The 14182-nt window shown below is 37.5% G+C and overlaps 1 protein-coding gene across 1 annotated transcript in view; it reads left to right on the forward strand.

Moving 5' to 3' along the window:
• Window positions 1-12448: 12448 nt before the first annotated feature.
• The window catches only part of LOC118228159 (leucine zipper protein 2-like), a 151791-nt gene continuing 150057 nt past the window's right edge, over window positions 12449-14182 (forward strand). The window contains exons 1-2 of the mRNA XM_035419495.1: window positions 12449-12454; window positions 12594-12664. Of these exons, the coding sequence (XP_035275386.1) occupies window positions 12449-12454; window positions 12594-12664 (77 nt within the window). The remainder of the gene's footprint in view (window positions 12455-12593; window positions 12665-14182) is intronic.

A 14182-nucleotide genomic window follows, 5' to 3' on the forward strand; every position in this document is an offset into this window, starting at 1 on the left:
GTGTAGAGAAATCGTACATGACACAAAAGAAATATCAAATGCTGACCTAACTGAATTCGTATATTTGTTATATTGACAAGTGTGCTCAAAAGCAAATAAAAGTGATTAGTTTCAGTAATTTTTTTTTTTTTTTTTTTGCTTTTGTTTTCTCACTGAAATGTGTGAGTTGCCACACTAATGCTGTCTTAATAAAAGTGATGTGTGTTGCCATAATGCATGTTAAATTATGATGCAAAATTGCCAGCTTTGTGATTGGAGCCAGCAGCCAGCTGTGCCTGTCTTTTGGGAGGGGGAGGTGAGGATGACTCCCCTGGCCCTTTAATCTATGGTGACAATCTCCCCTAGAACTCCTGCCAGGCTTCTGTCCCATTCGTGCCCAGGGACGTGACTCATGGGGGAACAAATTTGTTGTGAAATCACATTAACCTTGTTGTGTAATCAATTATGTATTAAACAGATGTGCCTTTTGAAAGTGATTTATTTTTTGTTGTGTGTGCTTTTTTAATGTGTTGGCCCTTGGAGGGAGGTCAGTTTATCAAAATGACACTTCAACTGGCAATCCTTAAGGCCTTGGCAGCAGCAGTACTGTTTACAGAGGTGGGCACCCAGGGGAACCTGGCTGCCAGCTGTCCTCTTAGAGCCTCTGCTGTCATGACCTGGCCTTGGATTGTTGTTTCATGGTTGAATTGAAGCTTTACTAAAGTTCTGATTTCCTAACTCAAGTTCTAGAGAAATATAAAAAGCAGTTTGCACCACCATGAACCTTAAACCCACTCCAAACTCCAGACGGCTGAGTTTATTTGATCACCTGGTTTAACAGTTAGCTGGAGTTAAATCAAGTGAAAACAAAACTCAAAAACATCCTCCAGGGCCAAGTCAAGTTGTTAGACATTTACTTTTACAAATAAATGGTGTGTCATACAAATCCAGCTTCATTTGTAGATGATACTTTTTTGTGTCACACAAAAAAATTAAGGTAGAGAAAGGGGTTTATGATTCATGAGGACCCATAGAATAGTACAGTTTAACGACTCAATTTTTATCTATTTACATTACACACATAATCAATGTAATTAAGACTTCCTGTGTGGCAGCTTTTTTCCCACTATTTTGTCTGGGTCTTATCTGGCATGCACAAAAAGCCTTCTTCTGCACTCAAGATAATTGCACTATGTGCTAAGGAGACATATCATTTCTAGCCCATGGATTATTATAGTTATTAATATCTTACTCTCTGGCTGCATCAGAAGAGATTAATAAGATCTCAATCCAGATGCTATCTTTTGCTTTTTTTCTTGTTGTGTCTTTCATGTTTGCATGTATAGCCCCCTCCCTTCAAAAATAAAAAAACCAGCAAAAAAACCTAAAAACTAGCCAAACTAATAATAATAATAATAATCAGAAAATATGTTTTAATCCATACATATGTACCAGACAAATGGGTCAAATACATATTTAAAATTATAAGTTATAAATTATTGAGATTCAGCATTTAGTATTTAAACTGCATTAAAATAAAAAGGTACATTAAAAAATACATTTAAGGAGCATTTGCATGTATTTGCAATTACTTTCAAATATGTCTTTAAAAAAAGGTTTAAAATACTGAATTTTCAAATACAACGTATTTCATTTAATTGAATTATTTAAAAATACTTTCACAACATAAGGCCAGTGGTGCAATGTGCAGTTGCACCAAGCTTTTTAAAGATTTGAAAAGCACTGGCTATGTTCTGAAAGTTGAGCATTTTGTCTAATTAGAGGATAGTATTTTGATGAGGCCACGTCAAGTGGCTGCTGACGGCCCCAGTCCAATTGTACCGATTTCCATTCTTAGCCCCTTCACGTAAGCCCCTGAGTGGTTTGCACGCCGACGTGCCTAGGTTGCTCAATTCATTGCTCCTGCAACCAAACTATGAATGAAAACACAAACTCAGCGTTCTAGTTTTATTAGTACATGATACACAAAAACTACACTGAATACGGAGTTTTGCAGTGCCACCATTGTTGCGCCAGTTATTCATTTAACAAGCCCCCTCTCCCTGCCGTCTCATCTACAACTACACCCACCGCCCATGACACACTGAACAATATTGTCTACTGGACATTCATAAAATATTCTTTTACCACTAAAAATTTGTTTTCCATCATAGCAACAAGATAAACCCAACAATAGCCCTAAGATATCCCAATACAGCAGGGAAAACTCTTCTCACTGAATAACAAAATAAATAAGACAATTTTTTTTCTAAAATTATACCATGTCATTCTACTGTCAATATCTGGGACTAAATATGGAGTAAATATATAATCTTACTAATGGTATTACGCATAGGGATTTCCCTTTTGAGACTGAGTGGTCATATATTATCTTGGACAGTCCATTTGTGAAATATATACGTGCATTTGTGACACCTGGGTACGTTCCAAAATGGCTGTGCGTAATACCACACGTGTTGTTTACGGTGTTGTCGCCCTTTTTACGGTGTCGTTGCCCTTTTTAATACAATCTGGTTTGATTGACAATTCATTTATTCAGTAGGTGACAGTATGCTTTCTAACAATGTATAACATGTCTAATTGTACTGAATAGCGTTTATAGCCCTGCATAACCACAAGTTTTCTCTCATCATCCCCGCCTTATGCATTTACTCTGTGGTAGCGGTAAAAGACATTGCATCCGGTGAAACGTTATAGATTATTCTCGTCATTTATTGGAAAATATTATTATTACTGAGGACTTTTGAGCCATATGATAGCTGATAGACCTAGCTGACATAGTTTTATGGAGTGAGTCAGAAGAGGAGAACGACAGCAATGATTCTCTGTCTCTATCTACTGAACATGGATAACATTTCATCATCGCTATGTAAGAATTACTGCTAAAAATATTTTGGTTATATGTTATTTTTGAAACTGAGTGTTTTTCAATAAGTTAGTGGTATTTTATTATGAGAATGTTTCTCATTGTAACATAAGCATTCGTTAGTAGTTCAGTAGTGTTTGTGTTTTATGCACTGGATATGATGTGAAAGCTGGAACATCGCCAAAACGTGCTGGATGGTTGAATATTGTTTTCATATCATCCCATCCCCATACAAGAAAACATTACATACTGTAGAGTACAGAAAAATCATACAAGAGTTATTACACATTTAGGTACTGCACCACATTGTGTGACAATGTTTTTGCATTTTTTGCATTTTTAAATCTGACATCAATGTTTCATCTTAAAGCTTCATAAGGGGCACATTTATATGCTTTATAATAGACAAAAAACATTTTCTTCATTTTTGGAGAGATTTTGGATATACCCATAGATATTAGGCCACTGTACAGACAGAAAGCTTGAAACTTCCACTTGAAAATGATGCAACAGCAAGTTTCTTGAGTCAAAACAGTTGATCTGTACTGAAATACATGATTACTTTGTGATTTACTGCAATGTATAATTTAGACATTTTGGATAGATTTGGAGACACTGGGTATAAACTAATCTAGACTTTAAAAGTCTCTGTGATGCTCACATCTGGAGTTATAAAGCTTTAAATAGGGTGCCCCCTAAACGTACTGGCCAGATTTTGCATGTGCGCAAAGGGCTTAATTGGTAGTGAATACGCACAATTGAATTCTATTTTATCAGTGTCTGACCTTACAAAATGTAAAAGAGGGAACTATATATGGCTTTTGAACACTCTGACAATAGAAAAAAGGAAATACAGTAAAAGGCCACTAACTTTAAAAAAGATTGCATGGATACAAATAAACTGGCAAGTAGCTTATGAAGAAGTCTGAGTGCCATCCCATCTATGCAAAGACATGTACGGGCATTTAGGCTACTGTCAGTTAGAGGCAGCACATGTGTTGTTTAAAATTGCCAGCGTAGTAGGCTACCCTTGCCCATAATCCAAATTCAACCCCTAGCCCCGAGTAGCTCCCCTGGAGTGCACTCAGTATTATAACTCGCTGACATCACATTGAGCGCCACTCACAAAGATTGTACAAAGAACTCTGGGATACCCCCTTCAGTATGAAGCTGCATTGTTGCTGGCTCAGTCATTTCTGTTGTCTATCACAGAAAAAATTAATGTAATGTATTTTTCAAAGGCTCTAAATACTAAAGTATTTGGTTTCTCAGAAATTTATTTAGTATTTATTTAAAGGAATGTATTTTTTAAATATTATTTGGGAAAGTATTTAGTTTTCCATTAAATAATTTATAAACTCCTCAAAAAAAGTTTGGAAATTTGTGTTTGGTCGATCATATCTCTGTTGTTCCTGTATTATTAGCATTGCATCTTATATCATTGGAAAGCCTGTTCGTTTCCCTTTACAATGATGTCCCATTTGTAAGGATCATGCATTTGTGGGATGAGCAGCACAGCTGATTATGTGGGTGGGGTTCCAATGTGCCAAATTTTCCTGCCAATGTCAAACAGTGTATTCTTCTGTTGGTATTGACTCTATTGTTTTGAGTTGTTTGGGGGATTGGATGATTGAACTTTCTATCAGTAACAAGGTACAAACAAGACATATTGTTAATTTTACGCTTTATTCATTGAACAAACAGTCAGGAGCCTCAGTAGCGGGTGGAAGAATCATACGCAGCCACAACAGCCTGGCACCTCCTCCTCATGCTGGTCACCAGCCTGATCACGCGTTGCTGTGGGATGGCATTCCATTCCTCAACCAGGATTTGTCGCAGGTCAGCCGTGGTTGCGTTGGTCACTCTAGCACGTACAGCACGCCCGAGCTGATCCGCAAGTGTTCAATTGGGTTGAGGTCTGGGCTGTTGGCAGGCCATTCCATTCAACCACGTTGGCTGACCTGTGACAAATCCTGGTTGAGGAATGGAATACCATCCCATCAAATACAAAGCATTTCATTTGTAAATGTATTTGAAAATATTTCAAATATGTATTTAACTACATTTTCAAATACAAATACAATTAAAGCCGCAAGCGGCGTTGGGAGGGGTCCAAGCATTGGCACCATCTCGCCCCCTATGGAGCGATTTTAAAATGGCTTTGTCCTCATGATCATATGCCTGCACCCAGCATATCTACTGAATATTATGATGATTGTATAAAATATTGATGACTTATGGCCAATTTTGTGCGAAGAGACGCTGTCGAATGACTTAGTTGCGTCGCCCTGGATGTGTCCTGGCCGCTTCCTGTAAAGGCCTTTACTATGTTGTAACACTTAGATGGCATGTCGTAACGCTTAGATGGCCTGGCGTGTATGCACAGCTGCAGTGTTTCTGCGCCGCAACTAAAAGGCATCACACTAGTGTTGTCAGGATACCAAAATCTTGACCTTGATACTGATACCAGGTGTAGTATCACGATACTCAATATTGAAATGATACTTGAAACTTAAATGATGCTAATTCGATACTCGGTACCTAACGATACTGAAATTACCTTAATAGATCAGAAACGTAATGTCCACAAGGGTTGACCTCATTTTCGAATTCATGGTTTATAAGCAACCTGGTTCATTAACAACCTTTAAGTTGAAGCCTCTTCAACATATTAATATGCATAGGCCTATAGTGTTACAACACTGAACAATAGAAAAATATGTGAAATATATTTCAAAAATTAAACAGTTGTAAACTAAATAATCTTTAAAACAGGTCTTTCACCTTTAAATAGATTTAAAAACAGCATATTTTAATAACAATACAGCATCTATCTATAATTAAATATTTCCAAATTGGAACACCTATTGCTACTGAAGTGAACTGAGTCAAAGCTTGCGCTGTATCAAGGAGCTGAGTGCACAAGCGCAAGTCACCTCACTTGGCAACCTTAGTTGCTACTGCCTTCTAGCGAAGATTCTGACAAATTACACTTTTCATCCTCTCAATCAGTAATGCGGGAGACAATTTTCCCTGGCTTTTACATTTGACTCAAAACTACTGAACGTCGGAATATTCTAATACCGAACCGTTTCCTTTTTTTTTTTTTTCTTTTTTTTTTTTAAGTACCGAGAAAGTGCTGAAGTTTTGGTATACCGTGCAACACTACGTCAGACACATATTCCAATCCATTGCTCAGCTTAGCAGAGAATGCACATTTCAGAGCGCCTCAGAGACAGATATAATAACAACACATAAATACGCATTTCAAATAATAAAGACGACATTGAGAAAAAACGAAAAAAAAAAGACGTAATATCAACTCGCGTGCTGCGCGCAAAGTAGCCTACCGTTTTATTTATTTAGACATTGGCAGATAAGAAAAATTTTGGTTACGCGGACCTATAAAATGCTATTCCAAAAGCAAAATCAGACATGTTATACATCGTTAGAAAGCTTATACTCTCACCTACTGAATAAATGAATTGTCAATCAAGCCAAATTTGTCAGGAGGTCTGCCTGAGTCTCCGTTGTGTTCCTGTTTCTTTATTTATTGTTTTGTTTATTTCATTTTTTTTAATCCGTTTATTTTTATTTTATTTTTGCGTGCTTGCTTTTTGTGTGTGTGTGTGCGAGTGCATGGGGCGTGCTTTGGTTTTTTCCCTAGGTTCCTGGTTCCCGCCCACGCTCCGCCCCAGTCCTGCCTGTTTGCCTCATCATTCAATCAAGCCTCGGCAGCCATCTCCACCTGCTACTCATCTTCCACTCAGTTTCTGTTGCTATATATTTCTGTTAGCCCATTAGCCTGTGCCAGATCGTGCCTCTGTTTTCTCTCAGTTGCCGTTCGAGCGTTTTGCCCTGTATCTCCGTATTTCCTGGTTTTGATTCCTTGCCTGTTTGTTGACTACGCCTCTAGCCTGCCTGCTCTGTTGCTTAGCTTCCGGTTTTTTGACTCTTGCCTGTGCCCTCGACCTGATTTTTTCCTGCTCCGTTTCTGTACCTTTGCCTTGTTGGATTTGGATTCTCGGATTTTTTTACCTGTGCCTGTTTAGCGACCATGAGACTGTTATTGTTCCTGACGCCCTGTTTGGTATTAATAAATCGCCACTTTTTCACTGGATCTTTTGTCTGCGATTGAGTCCTACCCCAGATCCTGACAAAATTGCCCTAAAAAGGGCGACAACGCCGTAAGCAACAGGTGTGGTATTACGCACAGCTATTTTTGAACGTAGCCTACCCAGTGATCAAAAATCCGCGTATATTTCACAAACAGATTGTCCAAGACAATATATGACCACTCATTCGCAAAAGGGACATCTCTACGTGTAAAACCAATGGTAAGATTGTATATTTATTCAATGTTTAGTCCCAGATATTGACTGTAGAATGACATGGTATAATTAAAAAAAAAAATTGTCTCGTTTATTTCGTTATTCAGTGAGCAGCGTTTTCACTGCTGTATTGGCATATTTTAGGGCTAATGTCGGGTTTATCTTGTTGCTACAGAATATTGCATTACATTACATTACAGGCATTTGGCAGACGCTCTTATCCAGAGCGACGTACAACAAAATGTATAACCATAACCAGGAACAAAACCCTAGAGGGCAGTAGCCTACCGTTCTAAGTGCAGGGAACAACCGCATAGTTCAACTTGGACCCTGTAGGTTAAACTGATTAACACTAACACAAACGAGAACAGCAACAATGCAGTCTATGCAAAAATACAAGCAATCGTTAAGACGAGTTAAGTCACCTACGAAACAACTACCTAGTTACAACCCTAAGCTTACAGTCAATTTAGAGATTAAATAGAGAATACGATTTACAGCATAAATTGCGTCTTTTGTTTATATTCAATATTTGAAATTGCAGCGAGAAACTGCAGCTGTAGACACAAGATAGTGTGTTATGTTATGGTAGCAACGGAACGAAGGGGACTATACATGTATTGCCATCATTGTTTTACTATACCAGCGTGTTTTCGCACGTTTGCACAGAAACTCAAAACCTACCAATAAAATGGTTTAGCTATTTCTCACCATAATGACAGATTTAAAGACTTAACAAACTCACCCGATACTGTCTTCAAATGGATCCATGCCAAAGAAAAGTAGTTATTCATCCTCTCAAAACGCTTTTACTAACAAACTTACAAACTGGTATCGTAGCACACACTCTGGGTGGCACTGTCTTCCATTCCTTCCCCGACGTTCAGACCGTCCTCTGACTGATAAAAACTAGACTTTACGGTTTACGAGTGCGGATTACTTGCGTCGCCATGGATGTCGCTTGCCGTAAAGAAGTTTACTAGATGTCGTAACCGTTTAGATTTGGAGCTCCAGCTCTTCCGCACCCCAACTAATAAAAAAGTCCAAATGGCGGACATAGGTGCTCCCAATGGCAAAGTTGTAGAGCACATTCAGATGCATCGGTCGATGAGGTTTTGTGTTGATCTGACTTACGGTGTGGGAGTTATGACCTTTTAAACATGACCCTTTATTATAGCGCCACCATCTGGCCGACATAGGTGATTTTTAGTGCCTGAGTAGTGGGGGGCCATAGGAACCCACCTGCCAAATTTGGTTGCTCTAGGACTTATGGTTGCTGAGCCTCAAACTTTTTAGCGGAGAAATATAATAAGAATAATAATAATAATAATAATAATCCTAACAGATACAATAGGGTTCCACCAGCTTCGCTGCTTGGACCCCTAAATATGTATTTGTATTGGACCCAGGTCTGATGTGCACACACCTTTGAGCCTCATTTTAAGCTGAAACCTGGACTAGAAAAAGACAAGGGACAGAAACCAAACCAATAATAAACCCCACATAATAAAGCCTTGGGTTATTTTGTTTTTTTCCCCTTCTTCATTTTCCTGCCAATTACATAATCACAAATGCTCTAGCACCATTATCAATAATTTCCCCATTGCACATTGAGCTCCATCTGTCAATAACAATATCTTATCTTGAAATTGGCCAAAAGGACATTGTAAAACTTAGTGGTCATCATCTTGGTTTTGTGTGAAAGATGGCAAATGTTTACACCTGTGTTTACCTTTTTGGGAAGCTAATTCAAACTTTGTTTTCCCCATGGGGAAATTTTCCTAGTAGCATATAACATTCATATTTACAAGCAGATCAAAAAATATACAGCCATTTACATTGCAGAAAGGGGGGATGAATAAATATTTTTATCTGTATTTTAGTATTTAGCCATATTTATTGAATATAGACTATTACAGACCTATCCACACAAGTGTTTGCCCCATTACTGCACTGTATGTCTGTAGGTCTGTAACATAAGTAATTATAGCTAGCAGCCTAGCCACAACTATTGACTGATTGAAATCCAACAATCAAAACGTGTTGTGCGCTGTCAGTCATTTTGTGTTATTGTAGGTAGCAAGCTAGCTGGCTGCTGCATTTAAGGAGAGAGACAAGTGACTTCCAAAATAAATAGGAATGTAGTTGGTAATTTGATTGTAGCCTAATGTAAAAATGTGAACTCTGGTACTACGATAACCTAAGCAGTACAAGGTGGAAATTATTCAAGAAGATGTCATTGCCTAGTGCTGATCACTCCAAACTGTCATGGTCAATTATGCTTCATGTCAGTGTGTTTTTTTTATCATGAACTACATGCTGAGATGGCAAATTCACAGGAAAAAAAATTAACATTTGTATCCTTTGAAAAGCGGGTAATGGTAGCCTTCAGTTAAAAGCAAAATGTGATGCCATTGTCACTATCTGCTATTAACTGGACCTTTAGCATGAAAAGAACTTCAATGAGAGTAGCAGTATTCAATCATCTCCTCACCTTAATCAGCAACATAGCATCATCTCAAAACTAATTTAAGAGCAAATTAAATTTATTAGGCTGTTCTCATTATTTATTTATGTTCATGGCCTATTTATTTTTCATATGTGATTACTTACTCTTCATCATCATCTGCACCATCTTCATGCAAAGACAGAAGTTACAATTAAAAATATTTCAAATAACAGCAGGCTATTAGTAGCAATATCAAAATAACATACGACAGCTTTATTATTTATTTATTTATTAGTCATGATTCATCACCATGAACAATAGACACAAGAACATTATGGCAAGTAACATTATTATTAGTAATATTAATGGTAATAATGTAATCAAAACAATAATGATGGTGAATTCATGTAATCTGAGATCAATGTTTCATACCCAATGTATTCTGAAACATTGGTTCTGTGTACGCAACTCTCGCAGTTCAACCCTGTTCAGTGAAGTCACAAGTAAATCGATGAGTTAGTCATAGCTTTGTACTCATTCATGTGTGGGTGTGCCTGTGTAAGCAGGTGCATGCACAGTGATGTAAAACTATGCAGGCCAAATTGGAATTAAATAAATCATATATCTTCTAGTGTGGGGCTCAGCAAAAAAGAAAAAAAAAGGTGACTGGATAGTAATTATAGTGTGGTGTAAAGAAATTTTAGAGTTTAAAAGTATTGGCCAAAATAATTGAATTTGGCCAGGGTAAATTCTTTGGTTTGAATGGGCTTCAATGGGGAAATTAGCTTTTTGGCACTAGAGGCTTACTAAACTGCAATATTTTGAGTAACAACTGGAGTTTGTGAGTTTCTCAAAGAATGACAATCTCTGTTCCCCTGACATAGCTCAATGAACTATCTCTAGCTTGATGCAAATTTTGAGAGTTTCCACAACTGCAGAAAAAAACAACCTACTCCATTGCCAGTGCTATCTAATGCCAAAAACAAGAAAAGAGAATTGGATAGAGCTTGCTGTAAAATAGAATAAACCTAGGGGCACAATTCAGAAGGTGGAAAGATTTTCAAAATTTTTTCACCGTTGTCCATTGTTGATTAAAATGCGTAAAACACCCCCTTATTTCCATAGCCGCAGAGCCCTTTGGAAATGTTTTTGTAGATTGTGCCACATTCCAAGACCTGGTATTCATTTTGAAATTCTTCAGAATATAGACCCCAGTTGACACAGCCTGTATGAGAAATCACATTTAAAATATCTGATTTAAGAGCATTAGACAACTTATGTGCCACACATCATGCATCCATCAAAAATTTCCAATACCGATATCAAGCGTACATATGATGAAACATACTGTTTCGTGTCACAAAAAACTGGTTAAGATATTGCACAATATATATAAACATCATAGAAGAAAAAAAAGATGCACTGCACTACTTGCATCGCAGACCGCAACAGTACACATAAATACCACAACATTGGGTTTTCAAACATTATTTGAATGTATACTCGCTGTCATATTCTATGGCCATTCACATATTGCTATGTGAATGACCATAGAAACTGAGATGCACTTCCTAATTCCCAAACGCTGTCATTACGCCAACTTCTTTGAAGTGTGCTTTTGACTGGATGATGTATTTAATCATCTGACTTATTGGCAAATAGAAACATGCTTTCGACATGCCCCTTTCTTTCGACAGGCCCTGTACTCTGGCCTGTAGATACGCCCAACTCCTAATTTTATCACATTTTACATCAGCAGAGACAGATGAAATGTGATAAAATGTCTTGATGTTTAAAACACTAACGCAAAACATTGTGATCACAGAAATTAGTCAGAAACAAACACCTAGTACAATCGTATTTTGCCTAATTTTCAATATTTTTTAATTCAACTATTATTCAATTGATGAAGGTCATAATTCCTACGCCGTGAATCCAATTTACACGAAACTTGCTACAGACATCCATCTATCCTCACTCTACAAATTTGCCTCAAGAACCATTAATTAACTGACTAAATTACTGACTGAGTTACTGACTGAGTGAGTTAGTGACATTGCTGGTCATAAAGGTGCTTCACATCTAAAAATGACCATTCAAGAATGTAAATTGGAACTGGATTTAGCTAGAATGAGTATATATGGGTATATCCTGGTATTATGTGGCACCTCGAGTGTACCAGTAAAATAAATAACAATTACAAACAGAAATGTAGCCATTATAATTATAAGTGTGTTGAAGGCTCCCAGTTCCCAAACCCAATACTTATCATTAAATAGTTTTCAAGCAGACACAATCAAACCGTCATTTATTTGTTTAGTTCTTGTATGATATGATGACTATTTCTTATAGTTCTTGTCTGACATGATGATGATGGTCCTATGCGACTGTTAATTTGTTGTGCAGTTAAACCTTTTCAATCATTCATTTAGAATGAACATATTGTATCCTTGCATGCATAAATGGACTTGACTATTACAATTACTCTGATTCTGACTAGTTCTTATTGCACTTCGCGGCTTTCACCTTCTAACGGTCCACGTTGGCTTGAACCCCGGAATCGCAGCTTGCGGCTAGATTTAATTTTGTTCTTATCGGTTAGCAACTGTAACATTCCATTGGGTTCCAAGTAATAGGAAGAAAAAAATGATTGGTTTGTTCAGAGAAAAACGGCAAAGAAACATCAATTCTGTCAATTCCCTTGTGCAAATGCCAGATGACATCTCACAGGAATAAATGCTTGGGATGCGTTGCCCTGAGACCACAGGGTATCAATGGTGACGTGTCTTTGCCTCATGATAAATGAAGGTACTTCAGTGGCCTATTTGTTGAGTGCAGGTGCAGTTTTTGAGTTCTTTTTTTCCTGCACTGTTATGCGGTATTTGTTTTTGTGCTTTGGGTAGCAAGCTGTCCTCTGAAGATAAAATATTCCACTTTTCTTTTACAGTCTCTGAAAAATGGTGAGAGGGTGCCCAAAAAGGATGTCCAGAGAATTCTGGAACTCAGCCAGAAACAAAGGTAAATTCATTTCCTCCAGAGTCTTCTTATTTGTGCTGAGGGAGAGAAGCTGTTTAAAAACCACTTTGCTTGTTACCTGGTTACAAAATGTATATTCTGCCAACACCGCTGCTGTTTCACTTGCATGCAATGATTCCCTTTCCAGGTGCTTGGGTAGAGAAAATTGACAAAGACAAAGCAGTCCTCCCCAAAGACTTTGTTCTGAAGTCCTGAGCAGTACCGTTTTTTGATACGTAAAGCACATGAAATGACTTTTAAATTGCAATCTGGTAATAAAGAAAGTCTCTGATCTGTGATAATTTGGATGTATGGTGCAGGGTATGTGTTGCGGTGGATAATGGATCTAAAAGCCTTAATTAGCTGAAGTTCTTCCTGAGCTTTGCCAAATAGCAGAATTGAGCAACAGTCATGCCATTCACAGGTTTCGTGTAAACAAATGAAAACATGCCAGAAAAGGTTTTGAGTTTTTTAAATACATGCAGTAAATATTAAGCACACATATAAAGTACTAACCAGGCTAACAGCCTGAAATTATTTTGTGTGAATTACTCACACAAATTTGAAAAGCAAATTTTGAGTTTGATGGTTGTAAAATTTTTATCAATTAAAAAACATCTCCAATTTGTTTAGCCACTGTCATGGCACAGCCTGGACTGATTATGTTTGTTTGCCTGCAGATGAAAAGTAAGTGAGATTACTAAACCTGGTCATCATCTAACTAGTTATATGATCCTGCCACAAAAACCCCGGTAATAACAACATGTATTGAGCACAAGAGCTTGAGGAAAGGAAAAAGTAGAAAGGGATTGGTTCCATCTTTGTCTTCATAAGAAAATAAGAAACAGTTATAACCTTCAGGCTGATCTACCTAGGCCTGAAAACAAGGGAAAAGGATTAACCACTGTGCCCCAGAAAAGATAATCAGCTCACACATTCAGCTCTAAGTCTTACAAACCTGCTTTGGCTATTGCCTCCATGAACAGTTGCTGCAATGAGACCTGTTTTTCTTCATGTTTCTGTGGTATTATGGAAATTGTGTTTTTCTTACAATGAGACTTGGCAGTTTATGAAGGTGTTGTTTGGGGACAGTTGGGGTACTGTTATTTCAGAACTTGCATTAAGTATTATCTTGGCAAATGCCAGTATCATTTATAACACATTACCCCATGATTCAGCTGGATATTTACGAAAGCAATTCAGTTTAAGTACCTCACTCAAGGCTAAAAGGACATTTCCCTATCTGCAAATTGAGCCTGTAACCTCTGGACTACAAGCATATCATCCTTCTTAATCACCACACCACCAGTACACACAGAAACAAAACACAGCAACAGTAAGGGAAAAAGGTATTAAGGGAAACTTTGTGGCCAGTTCAAGATGAAAGCCAATACTGTTTACTATTCTTGGCAAAGAGCATAAAATAAAATAAAAATGATTGTCGGGGGTGACAAAACATTGCATACTGAATTACTCATTCCACTGACTAACGGATAATATGAATATGCAGTTGTAATTTTG

Source organism: Anguilla anguilla, chromosome 5 (genome assembly GCF_013347855.1).
Source record: "Anguilla anguilla isolate fAngAng1 chromosome 5, fAngAng1.pri, whole genome shotgun sequence".
NCBI classification, from domain to species: Eukaryota; Metazoa; Chordata; class Actinopteri; order Anguilliformes; family Anguillidae; genus Anguilla; species Anguilla anguilla.